At 47.3% G+C, this 20,171-nt stretch overlaps 1 protein-coding gene and 1 pseudogene across 2 annotated transcripts in view; one reads left to right on the top strand and one right to left on the bottom strand.

Annotated features, from left to right (window-relative positions):
* KIF7 (kinesin family member 7) overlaps positions 1-20,171 on the bottom strand; it is a 109,818-nt gene that overhangs the window by 67,731 nt on the left and 21,916 nt on the right. For both annotated transcript variants that reach the window (XM_069766211.1, XM_069766212.1), the window contains exons 4-7: positions 8,920-9,337; positions 7,520-8,057; positions 2,995-3,132; positions 596-814 (exon numbers count right to left, since the gene is read on the bottom strand). In XM_069766211.1, the coding sequence (XP_069622312.1) occupies positions 596-814; positions 2,995-3,132; positions 7,520-8,057; positions 8,920-9,337 (1,313 nt within the window). The remainder of the gene's footprint in view (positions 1-595; positions 815-2,994; positions 3,133-7,519; positions 8,058-8,919; positions 9,338-20,171) is intronic.
* Positions 8,502-8,596, top strand: LOC138677729 (U6 spliceosomal RNA; annotated as a pseudogene).

Genomic DNA, 20,171 nt, shown 5'->3' with positions numbered 1-20,171 from the left:
GTATCGAGATGGCATTTGATTAATTTATTATAGCCCATGAATTTGGTCTACCTGTGTAATTATATACTGATAGACTCATGTAGCATTGTAGGATGGTGATTTTGCACTATGCACTTTGTCTGCATTTCCCTGTATTCTGCCTAGCAGCCTCTATTTTTATAATGTAAATTTTAACTTATTCCAATAAAATTGTTATTTTAGGACTATACTCTTTGAGCCCTCAGCTCTATATCCTTTAGTAGCTATTCTTTCAGAACTAGCCTAACTCTTACCTGCTGACCCCCCACCCCTTCCAACAGAGACATTCAGTGTAGAGGCAGCCAGTCACTTAGGTCTCTGCTCCAGCGACGGTCGTCTCTTTAGGCAGACACAAAAGCGTAATCTACTATGTGATTTTTTCTGCCTTCCTAAGAAAGGCAGGGGCCGCTGGACCTGAGACTGACCGAAGCCCAAAGTGACTCCTGCCTTATTATACTGAATGCTCTGTTGGGGGCTCCATTTGAACCCGCTTAATGTGAGCCGACCCAGAGGTAGTTAAATAAAAAAATCTAATTTGTTAACTAAATTGACCGAGGTCCACCCTGCTCGTACAAACCTTCTTATGAGTTGCTGGTGAACATTTGCTTGATAAAAATGTATTCTGACCCAGTGTCAGCGAAGGCTTTGAAACCAGAGGCGCTGTACTCGGTCTTGCCCCAATCTGTAGTAAATGGACATCTTCCAGCAGGGCCGTGATGGACAGACCAGGCCTCACATGCTCCAGGCGGGACTGCAACTTAGCAATTTCATCTTGCCTCTCCTGCAATTTATCACTCTGAATATTCCCACAAAAAAAGAGAAAAAGATAATACTGTAAAAACACAGACTTCATTACTGAACATAAAAGTAACTGGACTGGAAGTGTTTCTGCGCTCTCTGGAAATATGACAGGAATTCTAGTATATAAAATTACAGGTTTATTGTTGACGTGTTTCAGAGTCCACCGACTCCTTCTACAGGACAACCATACAAAAATAGTCCAAAAAAAAAAAGGAGTCAGCTGGGGGGAAAGGCAGGACCGTCTGCCATGAGACACACTTGAAGTGTTGGGGTCATCAGGTCCTGCCTGTCAGACTAGAGAGGGTACAATGAATGGCACCACACTGTTCTCTGCCCCTTTGGTGGGAAATCAGGGCGAGGAGTTACACCCTGTTGCCCAAAAACACAAGCTGTATCTAAAAAAAAAAAATAGGGAAATCATTAGTAAAACACAACAAGATGGGAGACGGGTCTGAACGCAGACCCGTATCTGCCTCCTTGGACACTAAGCAAATAACTGGTTCGCCTCTGTCAGTTGATGGGAGTAGCCTCCTTGTGGCAGCAGCATACACCCATGGTTTCCCGTGTCCCCCAATAAAGTGATGGAGAAAGTATGTGTTGATAATACGGCGCACTGAATTTGACGTGATAAAGAAGGGGAATGCATGTCCAGTGACAAATCACATGACCACATGAAGAGCACGTATGGATTCTATGCAGACGCTGCTGTAGGGGGCAAGCGGAGTTTATGTAGATGTTGCCTTGAAAGGGGACATACAGATTCACCTGCTGAAAGGCGTCATGTGGCTGGTTAGTGGAACAAGACTAATGCAATGGAAGCGTGCACAATTCAGCAGTTTCCCTCCTCACTTGGGAACAAAGAGGTTGAATCTCCCCTGTGTCCTAGATAGAGGGGAGGAGTGAACAAGAAACAATAGAAATAATAAAAAGCAGAGAAGCCGTATAAGAGCTGAGAGATCTGCCACCTTCAGGACAGTGCCTGCTGGAGGGGTATAGCAGGTGGAAGGAGCAAACACTTATCTACTGAGTGGCTGCCTCCTAGTGGCAGGAGACAAATCCTTTTAATTAGCAAATAACACTAATTATAGATATTACATTAAATTGGCATTGTTTCTTATTGTTTTTATTCCTGTCAGCAATCCCTTTTAAGTTAGAAAGCAGGCAAACAACTAAAACTTAGGAAGAAAAATGGCAAATAATCATCCATGTAGATACAAAATTACCTATCGTTCTTAAGCTCCTGAATGGACGTGTTGGGAAAGCGGCGTACGGCAGACATTCAGGCTATGTGCACACGCTGCGGATTTTGCTGCGGTTCCGCAGCGTTTCCTCAGCAGTTTCCCATGCGTTTACAGTACAATGTAAATCTATGGGAAACGCAATCCGCAGCGCACATGCTGCGGAAAAAAATCATGCGGAAACACAGCAGTTTACATTCCGCAGCATGTCAATTCTTTGTGCGGAATCCGCAGCGGTTTTAGGGTATGTGCACACATACTAGGGTCCACTGCGGATTTTTCTGCAGCGGATTTGATAAATCCGCAGTGGAAAACCGCTGCGGATTTATCGCGGATTTTCTGCGGTTTTCACTGGGGTTTTCCAACTGCGGATTTCTATTGGAGCAGTTGTAAAACCGCTGCGGAATCCGCAGAAAGAAGTGACATGCTGCGGAATGTAAACCGTTGCGTTTCCGCGCAGTTTTTTCCGCAGCATGTGCACAGCGGTTTTTGTTTCCCATAGGTTTACATTGTACTGTAAACTCCTGGGGAACTGCTGCGGACCCGCAGCTGCAGACCCGCAGCAAAATCCGTATCGTGTGCACATACCCTTACACCTGCTCCATAAAAGAAAACTGCAGTGGAATCCGCACAAAAACCGCAGTAAATCCGCAATAAATCTGCAGGAAAAACGCAGTGTTTTTGCCCTGCGGATTTATCAAATCCGCTGCGGAAATATCCGCAGTGGACCATTCTACGTGTGCACATACCCTCACAGCTAATCAGTAAGGTATAGTGGTAAATAAAGCTTCGCATGCACAGATGCTCTCTTGTCAGAGTCACATACTGACTGGGAGATACAGAAGCAGCTGGTGGTGGTCTCAGCAATACCACCCAATATTCAGCATGCCGCGAAGGTCTAGTCATGCAGGACAAACAATGGGCTATAGATGGATACCTGTATTTTGTACTGCTCCATGGCGTCTTCCAAGGCGGCCAAAAAGTCTCTATTCTCATCTTCCAACTTCTGGATTTTATTTTTCATGGCTTCAATACACTTGTCCTTGTTGGTGTCACTTTCAAAGCTTAATGAGCCCTTCGATAACCAGCAAAAAAAAAAAAAAAAAAAAATGAGAAGAGATTTTATTGTCGCCACACAGTCACATTGCTCTGAAACTAAAGTGGTTTTAAGAAAAAAAAAAACAGTGTCAGCTCTGAAACCAGTGACTGGCTGCAGTGGTCACGAGGGAAATCTGGCAATTTTCCCACTACACCTATATTAGGCTGAAAATTACGTAGAGATCACTTCTTAGCAGTCATCTTACTATCATTACAGGTAGGATTACAATGGGTCCCCCCACCCACAGGATCCACCATTCACAATACGACAGACTTATAAATATGTATGGTATTCTTTATTCTTTTTGTGCCATTTTTTACCTTTATCCATACTATGTGGGCCTCACACAGAGCAGCATAGTCTGATAACAGATCATAGACGTTATAGATGTGTAGACCTTTATTTACTCCCCAAAATTTCATAAGATTACTGGGGAAATTCTAACAAACAATATATCACTATCTAGAGGTCACCAAAATCCCATGAATTTAACTATTTATTACAATACAGAATCAGGATAATTTGCCTTTTAGCAGGACGATGTGAGACATCCAAAGTCAGACAGCCTTCCTCGTCCACTAAGGAATTATCGTTTTATGGCTAAACTGCCTATAACTGGATGGCAGTCAAGTCTTCCAAAATAACTGGAGTCAGGGTTGTATATAAGGGGCCCATAGATGTAATGGAATACAGATGTTTAATGATATACACGCTAATGGCTTCCCTGCAGCTTTCATCTAATCTTCTTGTTCCAATACTTCTATAACAGGGGAGAGATAAATGGCAACAGAACTGCAGACATAAGAGAAAACCTCTTTCACATCTGCATTAAATACAATGATTTTCCAAATAAAGTGTTTTACAAAATGAGCAAGGCTTTAGAGTGGCCTGCACTGTGGTCAGAAAAGTGGCAGCTAAAGGTAGCAATACGTACTAGATTAGCAATGGTGGGACCTGCCTGCTATCTAATGTGTATGGGGCTTTCCTGATATCCCCTGACAGCAGGTGCCAGGGGAAAGTAGGAATGGCATCTTGAATCATCATGGAAGATAAATCAGCCACCAATAGATGTCTAGCGGTAGGTTACTCCCCTCCTCCCATTGATAACCTATGCACGCTCAGTTGAGCCAAGCATGCATGTGTATAAAGTGAAATCGGAAGGGACAGCAGTCTGCCAAGGACAGCCATAAGGTTTAACACCACCTAAGGCCAGGCTCAGTAGGCCATCTGATAAACTGATGGGCTTTGTGTATTCGTAAGCATCTGAGTTAAGGTACCATCACACATAACGATATTGTTGCTTTTTGTGACATAGCAACGATATCGTTAATGAAATCGTTATGCGTGACAGCGACCAACGATCAGGCCCCTGCTGGGAGATCGTTGGTCGCTGGGGAATGATCAGGACTTTATTTCGTCGCTGATCACCCGCTGACATCGCTGAATCGGCGTGTGTGACGCCGATTCAGAGATGTCTTCACTGGTAACCAGGGTAAACATCGGGTTACTAAGCGCAGGGCCGCGCTTAGTAACCCGATGTTTACCCTGGTTACCATTGTAAAAGTTAAAAAAAAAAAAAAAAAAACACTACATACTCACATTCCTGTCACGTTCCCCCGGCGTCAGCTTAACTGCGTCCCCCAGTGTCACCGTCGGCCGGCTGTAAAGCAGAGCACAGCGGTGACGTCACCGCTCTGCTTTCCGGCCAGCGCTTACACAGTGCAGGGAAGCTGACGCCGGGGGACGCGACAGGAATGTAAGTATGTAGTGTTCTTTTTTTACTTTTACAATGGTAACCAGGGTAAACATCGGGTTACTAAGTGCGGCCCTGCGCTTAGTAACCCGATGTTTACCCTGGTTACCCGGGGACTTCGGCGTCGTTGGTCACTGGAGAGCTGTCTGTGTGACAGCTCTCCAGCGACCACACAACGACTTACCAACGATCACGGCCAGGTCGTATCGCTGGTCGTGATCGTTGGTAAATCGTTAAGTGTAACGGTACCTTAAGGCATATTATCTCCCTTCTAATTCATGCACTTTTCTGTACCAGATTGAATTTTTTTTTGCTGGAACCATTGTTTTGTGTGGGGTAACACCCATGTGCACTAGCTCATTAGCTACAATTGGTCTGTGAGCCATTCGTCACTTTTGTGAGAATGTGCCCTTACCAAGTCCTCTAATTTGGCAGTGAGACCTATTGCTGCACTATGCAGGTGAATATGCCGCACAGCAGGTTTTTGCGGTTTAATCTGAGAGTAGAAAAATATAGGGCAAGTGAGCCCGATTACAGCAAGGTGTACCTTAGTTTACTGGGGGCAGCAGTTGTGGCACAATCAGTTTTTAGATGTAGCATTCAGCAGAGTTGAGAAAGCTAACCACGCCCACACCGACAGCTTTCTGGGTACATGGCCTATTGACAGTGAGCTGCTTATCAGAGGAGAGGGCGTGGTCAGACCAGGGCTCACGTGCACTGTGGTCCAGTCACGGATTATCTTCTAGTGATAAAACCTTCATTGTAAGTTAACAGCACATAGCCTAATAAGTGACACATTACTGAATTCAGTGTTTTAACTCCTGCATCATGCTGTCAGATTACATAATAAAAACCTACTAACAGATTCCCTTTAAGGAAAAGGATGGGGACAGGCACCACCTATAAATTAAAGAGGTTGTCCAGTCTAGGATATGGCAAGCCGAATCTAATGGACATGGCCTCACTCAATACAAGTGTTTTCAATCGTTTAATAAAACCATTCTGGCTGGGCGTATGCATATTGCACTCTTGGCCGCCTTTCTTGGTGCAGATGCTGGCAAATCCTCGCAGCGCACACTGCATGTGCTGTGACGAATCAGAGTGACTGAAGACTTGTCATTCTAGACCAGATAACCCCTTTAAATTTCTGTGCCATACACCTAAAAAAATAAGTCAAAAAGAGCAAGAAATGGTGTAGAAATGGCATCAGTAACCCTATAATATTGTTGCTTTATATATTATAGGGTTACCAGTGCCGTCTACACTATTTCTTATCTTTTTTTTCCCATTATCGGATTTATACACTGCACCAATATTGGCTTTATACCTTGGATTTATACTTGCACTGTTATTGGATTTATTCCTTGGCTTTATATACCGCACTATTAGTGGATTCATACACTGCACTATCATTGGCTTTATACGCTGCACTGTTATATAAAGCCAAGGAATAAATCCTATAACAGTGCAGCGTATAAAGCCAATGATAGTGCAGTGTATAAATCCACTAATAGTGCGGTATATAAAGCCAAGGAATAAATCCTATACCGCACTATTAGTGGATTTATTCACAGCACTATCATTGGCATTATACCTTGGATTTATACTCTGCACTGTTATTGGATTTATTCCTTGGCTTTATATACCGCACTATTAGTGGATTTATACACTGCACTATCATTGGCTTTATACCTTGGATTTATGTGCTGCACTGTTACTGGATTTATTCCTTGGGTTTATATACCACACTAACAGCACTATCTTTTTTTTTTTTTAAACATAAATTTTTATTTATTTACAAATTGTGTCAAGCATTACATCTTATTGACATTAAATTCTTAATAATTAACACAACGTTATGGGGAATAGGGAAGGGAAGAGGATAGGGGAAATGGTGACATTACAATAACTATCCAATCACATTCTCTATATGCAAATCTGCAAAGTTATTTAAGAACGGTATTTAAACGGAAAGATAACCAATTGTTCCATTTTTTATGAAATTGAGCTATATTATTATTAGATGTAGCGATTATTTTTTCTGATAGGCAATTTTCGTTGATCAGTGATACGACCTCGGGCAGTGAGGGGCATTAACAGCACTATCATTGGCTTTATACCTTGGGTTTATGTGCTGCACTGTTATTGGATTTATTCCTTGGGTTTATATACTGCACTATTAGTGGATTTATACACTGCACTATCATTGGCTTTATACCTTGGATTTATATGCTGCACTGTTATTGGATTTATTCCTTGGGTTTATATACTGCACTATTAGTGGATTTATACACTGCACCATCATTGGCTTTATACCTTGGATTTATATGCTGCACTGTTATTGGATTTATTCCTTGGCTTTACATACCGCACTATTAGTGGATTTATACACTGCACCATCATTAGCTTTATACCTTGGATTTATATGCTGCACTGTTATTGGATTTATTCCTTGGCTTTACATACCGCACTATTAGTGGATTTATACACTGCACCATCATTGGCTTTATACCTTGGATTTATATGCTGCACTGTTATTGGATTTATTCCTTGGCTTTACATACCGCACTATTAGTGGATTTATACACTGCACCATCATTAGCTTTATACCTTGCCTTTTGTCTGTCTCCTGGCAATCTCTTTCATGGGTTCCTCCACAGTAGAGCTCTCAATCCCACTATCTAGCCCAGAAGCGGATGTCACTTCACTCCTTTCCTCTTCTACTGCACACATCCAGTCCTTCACCTTCTGGGCCTGAGAAGGAGACAGCCCTCCCTCTGATAGAAAGTCCATAAGAAGAAGGTAACCTGTGTCTGTACAAGTCCTATAATGTGTACACTCTGCCATTAGTCGGGACACATGATCTTCCGTAGACCTTTGGGTCTTAGAAGGGTCAAATCTATTTAGAATTCGGGTTTCTGATCGATGTCTCTGCTCGAGGGCGCGCTGCAGCGACTTTATCTGATGCTGTAGGTCTTCCACTCGCTCGGCATCTTTCTTATAGTTGACAGTTGCATTATTTGTAATATTCTGCGCACGGTTGGCGTAGTTCAGGGTGTTCAACGTTTCATCAAAGTCTGAAGCTGAAGGACTAATGCAACAAATCATAACAGTCTTGGCGTTTCCTCCAAGAGAATCCTTCAAGATCCTATAAAGAAATGACATGTCAACCACTCATTGCACAATACAAAGTAGACAAGGAAGAGGAACACAAATAAACATTCTGAAAAGAAACTATCACAAAGATGTCAGAGAATATTCATTGTAAATGTGGAGATCTAATGCTGGACAGGAATTTAGTACATGGATGTGTTCACACTGAGCAAACCCAAACAAAGCCCCATGCAAAATAAAAGAGGCTAAAACTCAGGCATAACTGGAGTTGGGGGAAAAAGACAGCAGCAGCACGCCGTTACATCTTGGTCCTTATTTACTGTAGCTTCAAAAGTAGAGCAATAGCCCCCATTTAGAGCTTACGGGCACACACGCTCATGAGCAGCAGGCCAAAGACGAGAGCGACCATTGGTTAAGCACATTTTTCACCATGACCTCCTGTGCGTGCAGACAACGGTGAAGAGAAGAGGGTGTATGCTTGCTTCAGCAGCACATATACTAAACTTGGAACAAAGATTAGCATGGCCCCTGTGCAAGGATGATATGCAAATTCGCAAAGTGTTCCGTAGGAAAAAAAAAAAAGAGGCGAGTGTAATGGTACACACAGTGCACAGTAATAGTGCTGAACTGTGGTGCATATTTCAAGGTCACCACTTACATGAAGGGGAGATTAAACCTTCATGATGCATCAGGAGAAAACAAAAATATTGATGGGGCTCTGAAAGAGGAGCACCAAAAAGCAGTTTTTTCTGGGCAATGATAATGTAAAAAGCCCATGGCAGCCAACGCCAGAACAATCCACTGAATTGTAAGTGAGAGAAAAGAATTTGTTATGCATTTGAGAAGTTAAACAATAAACCATGAACCTGCTGTAAGCATTAAGCATTTGATAGTACCTGGTGATCTTGGAATCTCTGTATGGGATATGGCTCCCTTTCCTCTTTGGGTCCCCAAGGGCGCTGATGACATTACCCAGGGCCAGTAACCCAGAGTTGATCTGAATGCTTTCTTTCAGCCTCTCCCCAGTATTGCCCGTTTTCAGTATACGTTCAGAACCAGCCAGGTCTACAAAGTGGAACTTGGAAGATAGGACCTGGCCAATTGCTAGACCTGGACCATCCTCACCATTGGTCATTCTGGTGACTCGACCAACTACTCTCCTCTGTTCCATGGTGACAGTGAAGATGGTATGTGAGCGGCTAGACAGGGTGTTCACTTGAGTAGCTCCTGTATGCTTAGCAGTATTGCCTATTTCTAGAAGGCTTAGCACTTCATCAAGTCCTTCCACTTCTGTCTCCTTTACGCCACACAACACTAGAGAAAAAAAAAACAACATGAAATTATGCGAAACACAGACATAGTTGTCAATATTTCCGCTACACTTCTCTACTCTGATGATTCACTTTAGGAGCCAATTAAGCTTGGCATGATTTAACCCCTTAGTGACAGAGCCAATTTGGTACTTAATGACCAGGCCAATTTTTGCAATTCTGACCACTGTCACTTTATGAGGTTATAACTCTGGAACGCTTCAACGGATCCCGCTGATTCTGAGATTGTTTTTTCGTGACATATTGTACTTCATGTTAGTGGTAACATTTCTTCGATATTACTTGCGATTATTTATGAAAAAAACGGAAATATGGCGAAAATTTTTAAAATTTTGCAATTTTCAAACTTTGTATTTTTATGCCCTTAAATCAGAGAGATATGTCACAAAAAATAGTTAATAAATAAGATTTCCCACATGTCTACTTTACATCAGCACAATTTTGGAAACCAAATTTTTTTTTTTGTTACGGAGTTATAAGGGTTAAAAGTTGACCAGCAATTTCTCATTTTTACAACACCATTTTTTTTTAGGGACCACATCACATTTGAAGTCATTTTGAGGGGTCTATATGATAGAAAATAATGAAGTGTGACACCATTCTAAAAACTACACCCCTCAAGGTTCTCAAAACCACATTCAAGAAGTTTATTAACCCTTTACGTGCTTCACAGGAACTGAAACAATGTGGAAGGAAAAAATGAACATTTAACTTTTTTTTTTGCAAACATCTTAATTCAGAACCATTTTTTTTATTTTCACAAGTGTAAAAACAGAAATGTAACCATAAATTTTGTTATGTTTCTCCTGAATACGCCAATACCCCATATGTGGGGGTAAACCACTTTTTGGGCGCACCGCAGAACTTAGAAGTGAAGGAGCGCCGTTTGACTTTTTCAATGCAGAATTGGCTGGAATTGAGATTGGACGCCATGTCACGTTTAGAGAGCCCCTGATGTGCCTAAACAGTGGAAACCCCCCACAAGTGACACCATTTTGGAAACTAGACCCCTTAAGGAACTTATCTAGATGTGTGGTGAGCACTTTGAACCCCCATGTGCTTCACAGAAGTTTATAACGTAGAGCCGTGAAAATAAAAAATCGCTTTTGTTTACACAAAAATGATCTTTTCGCCCACAAATTCTTATTTTCACAAGGGTAACAGGACAAATTAGACCACAAAAGTTGTTGTGCGATTTCTCCTGAATACGTCGATACCCCATATGTGAGGGTAAACCACTGTTTGGGCGCACCGCAGAGCTTGGAAGTGAAGGCGCGCCGTTTTACTTTTTCAATGTAGAATTGGCTGGAATTGAGATTGGACGCCATGTCGCGTTTGGAGAGCCTCTGATGTGCCTAAACAGTGGAAACCCCCCACAAGTGACACCATTTTGGAAACTAGACCCCTTAAGGAACTTATCTAGATGTGTGGTGAGAACCTTGAATGCCCAAGTGCTTCACAGAAGTTTATAATGCAGAGCCGTGAAAATAAAAAATATTTTTTTTTTCCACAAAAAAGATATTGTAGCCCCCAAGTTTTTATTTTCACAAGGGTAACAGGAGAAATTGGACTGCAATAGTTGTTGTCCAATTTATCCCGAGTACGCTGATGTGCCATATGTGGGGGTAAACCACTGTTTGGGCGCACGGCAGAGCTCGGAAGGGAAGGAGCGTCTTTTTGGAATGCAGACTTTGATAGAATGGTCTGTGGGCATTATGTTGCGATTGCAGAGCCCCTGATGTACCTAAACTGTAGTAACCCCCCACAAGTGACCCTATTTTGGAAACTAGACCCCCCCAAGGAACTTATCTAGATGTGTGGTGAGAACTTTGAATGCCCAAGTGCTTCACAGAAGTTTAGAATGCAGAGTCGTGAAAATAAAAAATATTTTTTTTTCACAAAAAAGATATTGTAGCCCCCAAGTTTTTATTTTCACAAGGGTAACAAGAGAAATTGGACCCCAGAAGTTGTTGTCCAATTTATCCCGAGTACGCTAATGCCCCATATGTGGGGGTAACCCACTGTTTGGGCACACGGCAGAGCTCAGAAGGGAGGGAGCACCATTTGACTTTTTGAGCGCAAAATTGGCTGTCGTGTTTGGAGACCCCCTGATGTACCTAAACAGTGGAAACCACCCAATTCTAGCTCCAACCCTAACCCCAACACACCCCTAACCCTAATCCCAACCTGATCCATAATCCTAATCACTAACCCTAACCATAATCACAACCCTTACCCCAAAACAACCCTAATGTCAACCCTAACCATAACCCTAATCAAAACCCTAAATCCAACACACCCCTAATCCTAATCTCAACCCTAACCTCAAACCTAACCCTAATCCCAATACACCCCTAATCACAACCCTAACCTTAACCCTAATCCTAAACCTAACCCTAATCCCAAGCGTAACCCTAATGCCAACCCTAACCCTAATACCAACCCTAATCCAAACCCTAACCCTAATCCCAGCTCTAACCCTAACTTTAGCCCCAACCCTAGCCCTAACTTTAGCCCCAACCCTAACCCTAGCCCTAAGGCTACTTTCACACTTGCGTCGTTTGGCATCCGTCGCAATCCGTCGTTTTGGACAAGAAACGGATCCTGCAAATGTGCCCGCAGGATGCGTTTTTTGCCCATAGACTTGTATTGCCGACGGATCGTGACGGATGGCCACACGTCGCGTCCGTCGTGCACTGGATCAGTTGTGTTTTGGCGGACCGTCGGCACAAAAAAAGTTCAATGAAACGTTTTTTTTGTACGTCGCATCCGCCATTTCTGACCGCGCATGCGTGGCTGTAACTCCGCCCCCTCCTCCCCAGGACATAGATTGGGCAGCGGATGCGTTGAAAAACTACAGCTGCTGCCCACGTTGTGCACAATTTTCACAACGTCCGTCGGTATGTCGGGCCGACGCATTGCGACGGCCCCGTACCGACGTAAGTGTGAAAGAAGCCTAACCCTAAATTTAGCCCTAACCCTAAATTTAGCCCCAACCCTAACCCTAAATTTAGCCCCAACCCTAGCCCTAACCCTACCCCTACCCTAACCCTATCCCTAACCCTAATTTTAGCCCCAACTGCTGTTCTCCTGCCGGCCGATGGAGACAGATGGAGGGCGCACTGCGCATGCGCCCGCCATGTTCTTCTGCCGGCGGCCAGGAGGAGCAGCAAGAGGATCCAGGGACACAGGTGAGTATTGTAGGGTCCCCGAATCCCCCTATTTCTCTGTCCTCTGATGTGCGATCACATCAGAGGACAGAGAATTACACTTTACTTTTTTTTTTTGCGCATTGCGACGGCCCCGTACCGACGTAAGTGTGAAAGAAGCCTAACCCTAAATTTAGCCCCAACCCTAAATTTAGCCCCAACCTTAACCCTAAATTTAGCCCCAACCCTAGCCCTAACCCTAACCCTAGCCCTAACCCTACCCCTAACCCTAATTTTAGCCCCAACTGCTGTTCTCCTGCCGGCCGGCAGATGGAGACAGATGGCGGGCGCACTTCGCATGCACCCGCCATGTTCTTCTGCCGGCGGCCAGGAGGAGCAGCAAGAGGATCCAGGGACACAGGTGAGTATTGTAGGGTCCCCGAATCCCCCTATTTCTCTGTCCTCTGATGTGCGATCACATCAGAGGACAGAGAATTACACTTTACTTTTTTTTTTTTTTGCGGTCGCCGGTAAACAGTTAATTACCGGCGATCGCAAAACAGGGGTCGGTAAAACCAACCCCGATCATGCTCTTTGGGGTCTCGGCTACCCCCGGCAGCCGAGACCCCAAAGATTCTCACGGGGCCGGCCGGCGGGCGCACTGCGCATGCGCCCGCCATTTTGAAGATGGCGGCGCCCACCGGGAGATACGAGGAGCATCGGGGGAGCTAGGTGAGTATTGGGGGGCCGCCTGGGACCCCTTTTCTCTGTCCTTTGATGTGCGATCACATCGGTGGACAGAGAAATTAAAAAGAGATCGCGTTTTTGTTTTTTTTTGCGATCGCCGGTAAACGGTTAATTACCGGCGATCGCAAATGCGGGGTGGGTTAAAAACCCCCCGAATCATGTTCTCTGGGGTCTCGGCTACCCCCGGCAGCCGAGACTCCGGAGAAAATCGGCCTCTGGGGGCGCTATTTACTTTTTCCACAGCGCCGTTAATTAACGGCGCTGTGGTTTAAGTACCCTTAGCGGCCGCCGTTAAAAGGCGTATCGGCGGTCGCTAAGGGGTTAAAGTGTGGAAAGCAAAGAACCTAGAAGAAACTTAGGTAAATATGGTTTTGGTAAGAGTTCAGCCCAGGAGTCCAGTGGTGCGTGCAAGCAGCAAAAACATGACAAAAGGTGAAACTTGTCCACAGCAATGGGCACTTTTTTTTTAGGCAGATTCCAGGTGGAATATGCCAAAAAAGACAATGTATGCACATACCCTTGTAAGGAATTATCCAACATGTCTGATATCAGGCATTGATGGTTTCCCAAATGTATTCTGATTTTTGGATCAAATCAAAATATTTTTTAATGTGTAGCTTGTATTGATTGGACAAAAGAAAGCATTAAGATCATTCTATAAAATTTTTTGACTGGTCACGGCATACTACAGTCGGTCTTTTAAGTTAAAGGGAGTCTGTCAGCACAAAATAATTGATCAAAACCAAGTACGATAACCTCGGTGCAGGCAAGCAGTTCAGGGCAACTTCCCACCTATTTGTTTTCCATCTATGTTCCTCTGGCACCCACAAAGCCAGAATGGTAATTTGAGGAAAAGAAAGCATAGATAGGAAACAAATAGGTGGGAAGGTGGACCGAATTGCTCGATCACAACAAAGGTGCACCTAGCACCTGTGCTTCGTTTGAACCGCTACTTTCTGCTAACAAATTCCTTTTAACTACTAAAGAGGGATTTTTGGTACTTACCGTAAAATCTTTCTTGGAGCCTTCATTGGGGGGACACAGGTTAGCATGAGTGTATACTGCTGTCGCTAGGAGGCTGACACTATGCAAATAAGGAAAAAATAACTCCTCCTCGGCAGTATACACCCTCCGACAGGCACAAGTCAACTCAGTTGGTGCTAAAGCAGTAGTAGAAGCAAGTATAAACAAACAACCTATGTACCAATCTAAAACAACAGCACATTGGCCAACACGGTACAACATAAGTGGAGGGTGCCGTGTCCCCCAACGAAGGCTCCAAGAAAGATTTTACGGTAAGTACCAAAAATCTCTTTCTTTCTCGCTTCATTGGGAGACACAGGTTACCATGGGACGTAAAATAGGGATTTTTGTGTGTACTCACCGTAAAATCCTTTTCTCCGAGCCGCTCATTGGGGGACACAGGACCATGTTATGCTGCTGTCACTAGGAGGCTGACACTAAGCTGAGACAAAAAAAGGGTTAGCTCCTCCCCTGCAGTATACACCCTCATGCTGGCATCCAGAGACCCAGTTAAGTGGATAATGAAAACAATATATCAAAAAACATTGGAACATAACATGTCAAACAACAGTCAAAGACTAAAAAAGATAACTAGCCGTAAGGCTACCAGGGTGGGTGCTGTGTCCCCCAATGAGCGGCTCGGAGAAAAGGATTTTACGGTGAGTACACACAAAAATCCCTATTTCTCCTTCGCCTCATTGGGGGACACAGGACCATGGGACGTCCCAAAGCAGTCCCTGGGAGGGAAACAATACAACCAAGTAACTCCGTGTACCATCTGACTACAAATGCGCAACGGCCGCCTGCAGGATACACCTGCCAAGGGCCGCGTCCGCAGAGGATTGGATGTGAACATTGTAATGCTTTGTGAAGGTATGCAGGCTGGACCACGTTGCGGCCTTGCAAACCTGCTCCGCTGATGCCTGGTGCCGGATGGCCCAGGAAGCACCCATCGACCGAGTGGAGTGAGCTCTAATCCCCGCCGGGATAGGACTGCCCCTGACCCGATAGGATTCCTGGATAGCAGATCGGATCCATCTGGCTATCGTAGATTTAGACGCAGCCAAACCCTTTCTGTGACCCTCCGGGAGCACGAAAAGGGCGTCCGATTTTCTGAAGTGCGCCGTTCTGGAAATGTACCTCCTGAGGGCCTGTACCACGTCCAGAGTATGGAGAGCCTTCTCGACCCCATGTTTGGGCTGCGGACAAAAGGAGGGAAGAATGATGTCCTCGTTAAGGTGGAAAGATGATACCACCTTTGGAAGAAACGCCGGAGAAGGACGTAGGACTACCTTGTCCTGATGAAAGGCAAGGAAAGGTGCCCGGCAGGATAGAGCGGCGAGCTCTGAAACCCTTCTGATGGACGTCACCGCTACCAGGAAGGCGACCTTCCAAGAGAGGACAGAGAGCGGAACGTCTTGAAGGGGTTCGAACGGCGGTTCCTGGAGAACCCCCAGGACCAAGTTGAGATCCCAGGTCTCCAATGGCATCCTGTAGGGAGGAACAACATGGGAGACTCCCTGAATGAAAGTCTTGACCTGAAGGTTGATGGCGATCCTACGCTGGAACAGCACGGATAAGGCTGAGATCTGACCTTTAAGAGAGCTCAGGGCCAAACCGGAATCCAGACCAGACTGAAGGAAATTCAGGATACAAGGGATAGAGAACCTGAGCGGAGGGTGCCCTCGGAGCCTGCACCATGAGAAGAAGGTCTTCCAGACGCGGTGGTAGATAGAGGCGGAAGACGCCTTGCGAGCACTTAGCATGGTGGGAATGACCTGCTGAGAGAAACCAGCACGAGTTAGAATCCAGGTTTCAACAGCCACGCCGTTAAACGTAGGGCCCCTGAGCTCTGGTGGTAGATCGGTCCTTGGCGAAGTAGGTCTGGGCGGTCTGGCAACCGCAAGGGAACGTCGGCTACGAGCTGGACGAGTTCCGCGTACCACGCGCGACGAGGCCAGTCTGGAGTGACCAGAATGACCGGAACTCCCTCCGTCTTGATCTTTCGGATGACCTTCGGCAGTAAGGGAAGGGGAGGGAACACGTATGGGAGCTGAAATTGATGCCACGGAAAAATCAGCGCGTCCACTCCTATGGCCTGGGGATCCCGAGATCGAGCAATGAAGTTGTGGACTTTGGCGTTCAATCTGGACGCCATCAGATCCACGTCCGGGGTCCCCCAGCGAAGACAGATCTGGTGAAAAACCTCTGGGTGGAGTTCCCACTCCCCTGAGGCAAGGCCCTGGCGGCTCAGGAAGTCCGCCGCCCAGTTCTCGACTCCCGGAATGTGCACCGCCGAGATGATGGAGTGGTTGGTTTCGGCCCAACGAAGGATGAGGGAGACTTTCCGCATCGCCGCCCTGCTGCGGGTACCCCCCTGGTGGTTGATGTAAGCCACCGCCGTGACGTTGTCCGATTGGACTCGTATTGGGTGACCCGCGAGCAGAGCGTGGAAGTGACTCAGAGCAAGTCTGATAGCACGAATTTCTAGAATGTTGATGGGGAGACTGGACTCCTGAACAGTCCAACGGCCCTGGGCAGAGTGGTGAAGAAACACCGCCCCCCAGCCAAGAAGACTGGCGTCGGTGGTCACCACTAACCAGCGGATCGGAAGGAAGGACTTCCCCTGGCGAAGAGATGGTCCCAGGGTCCACCAAACGAGAGACTGTCTGACCCTTGGGGACAGGGGACAAGGGTGGTCGAGAGAAAAGGGACTCCTGTCCCAGTTGTCCAGCAGAGCCTGTTGCAGGGGGCGGAGGTGGAGTTGAGCGAAGGGAACCGCTTCGATTGCCGCAACCATCTTTCCCAGGATCTTCATGGCGAACCGAATAGTTCGCGGGCGAGAATGGCAGAGCGTACGGGCCCCCTGTTGGAGCGCTTGGACCTTGGACCGAGGAAGCAAGACCAGCCCCCTTGAAGTGTCCAGGATCATTCCCAGAAAGGAGATCCGACGGGCAGGAACGGGAGAGGACTTGTCCAAGTTGATCAGCCAGCCCAGGCGCGAAAGAGAATCCAGGGTAATGTGGACGCTTGACTCGCAGGCTTGGAAAGACGGGCCCTTTATGAGGAGGTCGTCTAAGTACGGTAACACGACGACCCCTCGAGAGTGAAGAATGGCCATGACAGCCGCCATGACCTTGGTGAATACCCTGGGCGCCGTGGCGAGGCCGAAGGGTAGGGCCGTGAACTGGAAGTGATCCTCCAGAATGGCAAAGCGGAGGAACCTCTGATGAGGCGGGAAAATTGGGATGTGAAGATAGGCATCCTTGATGTCTATCGAGGCCAAGAATTCCCCTCTTTCCATGGAAGAGATGACCGATCTGAGCGATTCCATCCTGAAGTGCCGGACTCTTACGCACTTGTTCAGGAGCTTCAGATCCAAAATGGGACGCACCTTCCCGTCCTTCTTTGGCACGACGAAGAGGTTTGAGTAGAAGCCTTTGAACCTCTCGTGTTCCGAGACCGGAACAATGACCCCGCTCTGGCGGAGGGAGTGGATGGCGCAAAGAAGGGCGCGAGACTGAGCTTCCGAACTGGGGAGACGAGAGGGGAAAAACCGGGTTGGAGGAGGAGAGGAGAACTCTATCTTGTAGCCAGACGATACCAGATCTCTGACCCATTCGTCGGAAACGACGGAGAGCCAGGCTTGCTGAAAAAGGAGAAGACGACCGCCTACTCTGCTGGTATCGACTGGCGCCGTTCCCGAGTCATTGAGACGGGAATCTGGGGGGTCTCGAACCTCTGGTCCTGGGCTGCCTCGGTTTTCCGCGCCAGGAAGGATTAGGCCTAAAGGATGGACGAGCGTCTCTGTCTGCGCGGGCGGAACGGTCCGATCTGGGAAGACCGGTGGGATTGGACCAGGCTGAGCTGGTACGAAAAGGCCGAAAACGAAAATAAGGCTGGCGCTGGAAGGCCGCCTTGGGCCTCTGTTGGGGAAGAAACTTGCTCTTTCCCCCTGTGGCGTCGGAAATAAGCTGGTCAAGCTTTTCGCCGAAAAGACGCCCGCTTTGAAAAGGGAGAGAAATCAGGGATTTTTTAGATGAGGAATCTGCGCGCCAATCTCTGAGCCAAAGGGCCCTTCTAATAGCGATGGCGTTGGAAGCCGCCGATGCTGCGCAGTTCGCCGCGTCGAGAGATGCGAACATCACATAATCACTGGCCATGGCTAACTGTTTAGCCAGGTCCGCCATTTCAGAGGGGAGATCCTGTTCATTAATGGATTTCGCTAGGGCATCCGCCCAGGAAACCATAGCCTTGGTCACCCAAGCCGCGGCGAAGGAGGGAGACAGGGAAGAGCCAGAGGCTAGAGAGTCTATCTGGCGTTCAGTGGGACTCTTAATTGAAGCGCCCTCCGGGACTGAGAGAAGAGTTTTAGAAGCCAGGCGCGAGACCGGAGGATCTACGGTAGGGGGATCCGTCCAGTCTTTCACGAGATCAGCCGAGAAGGGATACTTGGAAACCAAGTCCTTCTTACCCGTGAAGCGCTTGTCTGGGCGCTCCCTGTGACGCCTGACTATATCCAGGAAGGCTGGATGAGAGGCAAAAGATTTGTGAGAACGCTTGGTTCTGGAAAAGGAGACCGCGTGTTCCGGAGCGGAATTAGAGTCGTCATCCACCTTAAGTGCGTGATTGACTGCTACAATAAGGGAGTCAACCGTAGCTCTGAACTCCGGAGCCTCCGGGTCCAAAGATATCTCGGACTCATGTTCAGAGTCGTGAACGCTGCGAGCCCCCAAAGAGGGAGAGCGAGAGGTGGAGCTGCCAGAGTCTGAGTGGCGAGGAGAACGCTCAGGAGAGGTAGTACGGATCCGTTTTCTGGATGACCGTGCCTCCTTAAGAGGAGAGCGGCCCCTGCTGGCCGACGATTCCCCTGCTATGGAGGGATCTCTTAACACCTGTAACGGATTGCCTCGTTCCCCGGGAGGATTTTGAATGGATTTGATGGCGTTAGCTAAAAAATCCACGGACTGTGAAAGCGAGGCGACCCACGGGGGGGGACTAGGTACGCCGGAGTCGGTGGCGGTGGAGGGCTCCTGGGCACATGGGGCATCGCAGGCAGAACAGAGGGGAGAGCTTTGAGGCCTGGGAAGTGGGACCTGGCAGGTGGTACACGCAGAAAAAAAAGGTCGTATGCACCTTAGAAGATTTTTTAGACCTTGACTGCGACATGATTCTAATGCAGAAAAAACACAGGGTCTATAAAAAGAAAACCGAGCCAGAGAGTGCGGCGCTGCAGAAGGGAGCTAACGATGTCTCCTTACCCCGGTCCTGTGTCCCGCAATCCAGGAGAGACGAGCTGCTAAGGATTCCCCTCAGAGAAGAAGAAGAAGAAGCCGGCTGCACGTGGCCACTGTGACACCCGGAGATGCGACAGGCAGGAGCTGCAGCGCTGTAGTGAGGAGCAAGATGGCCGCCGAGATCAGGAGAGAGATCTCGGCGGCTGCGAGAAGCGCCAGGACCGGGGGGCGGCGCCGCTGTGACGCTGACAGGAGTGGGCGGAGCCTAACGGCGGCGACCAGCGGCTAGGCCGAAGCCGGGGGCTAAATTTTCGGCCTCGGCCCGGCGCGCGGCCGCAAGAGCCGGAAAAAAAGACGGGGACACCGCCCAACGAACGGTATCAGCCTGCAGATGTGCCCCAAGTTTGCGGAGCCCTCCGGACCGCCGGCGATCCCCCCCAAACCCCCCACCGGACACTTACCCTGATATGGAGGTGAGAGGGAAAAAATCCCCATTTCTCCTTGCTGGATTCTGCCATGTAATAGGGACGGTGCAGGGGTTGGGAAGCCTCTATCCACCGGCCCCGGATGGGGGGGTGGAGAGGAACCGTCCACCACCTGAGTCACTCAGAGCATTGGTGATGCAGTGTGGTCTGCACGGACGCCACGGGGAGAAGGCCAC

The sequence above is a fragment of the Ranitomeya imitator genome, chromosome 4 (assembly GCF_032444005.1).
Source record: "Ranitomeya imitator isolate aRanImi1 chromosome 4, aRanImi1.pri, whole genome shotgun sequence".
NCBI classification, from domain to species: Eukaryota; Metazoa; Chordata; class Amphibia; order Anura; family Dendrobatidae; genus Ranitomeya; species Ranitomeya imitator.
This window is presented reverse-complemented; position numbering and strand designations above follow the sequence as displayed.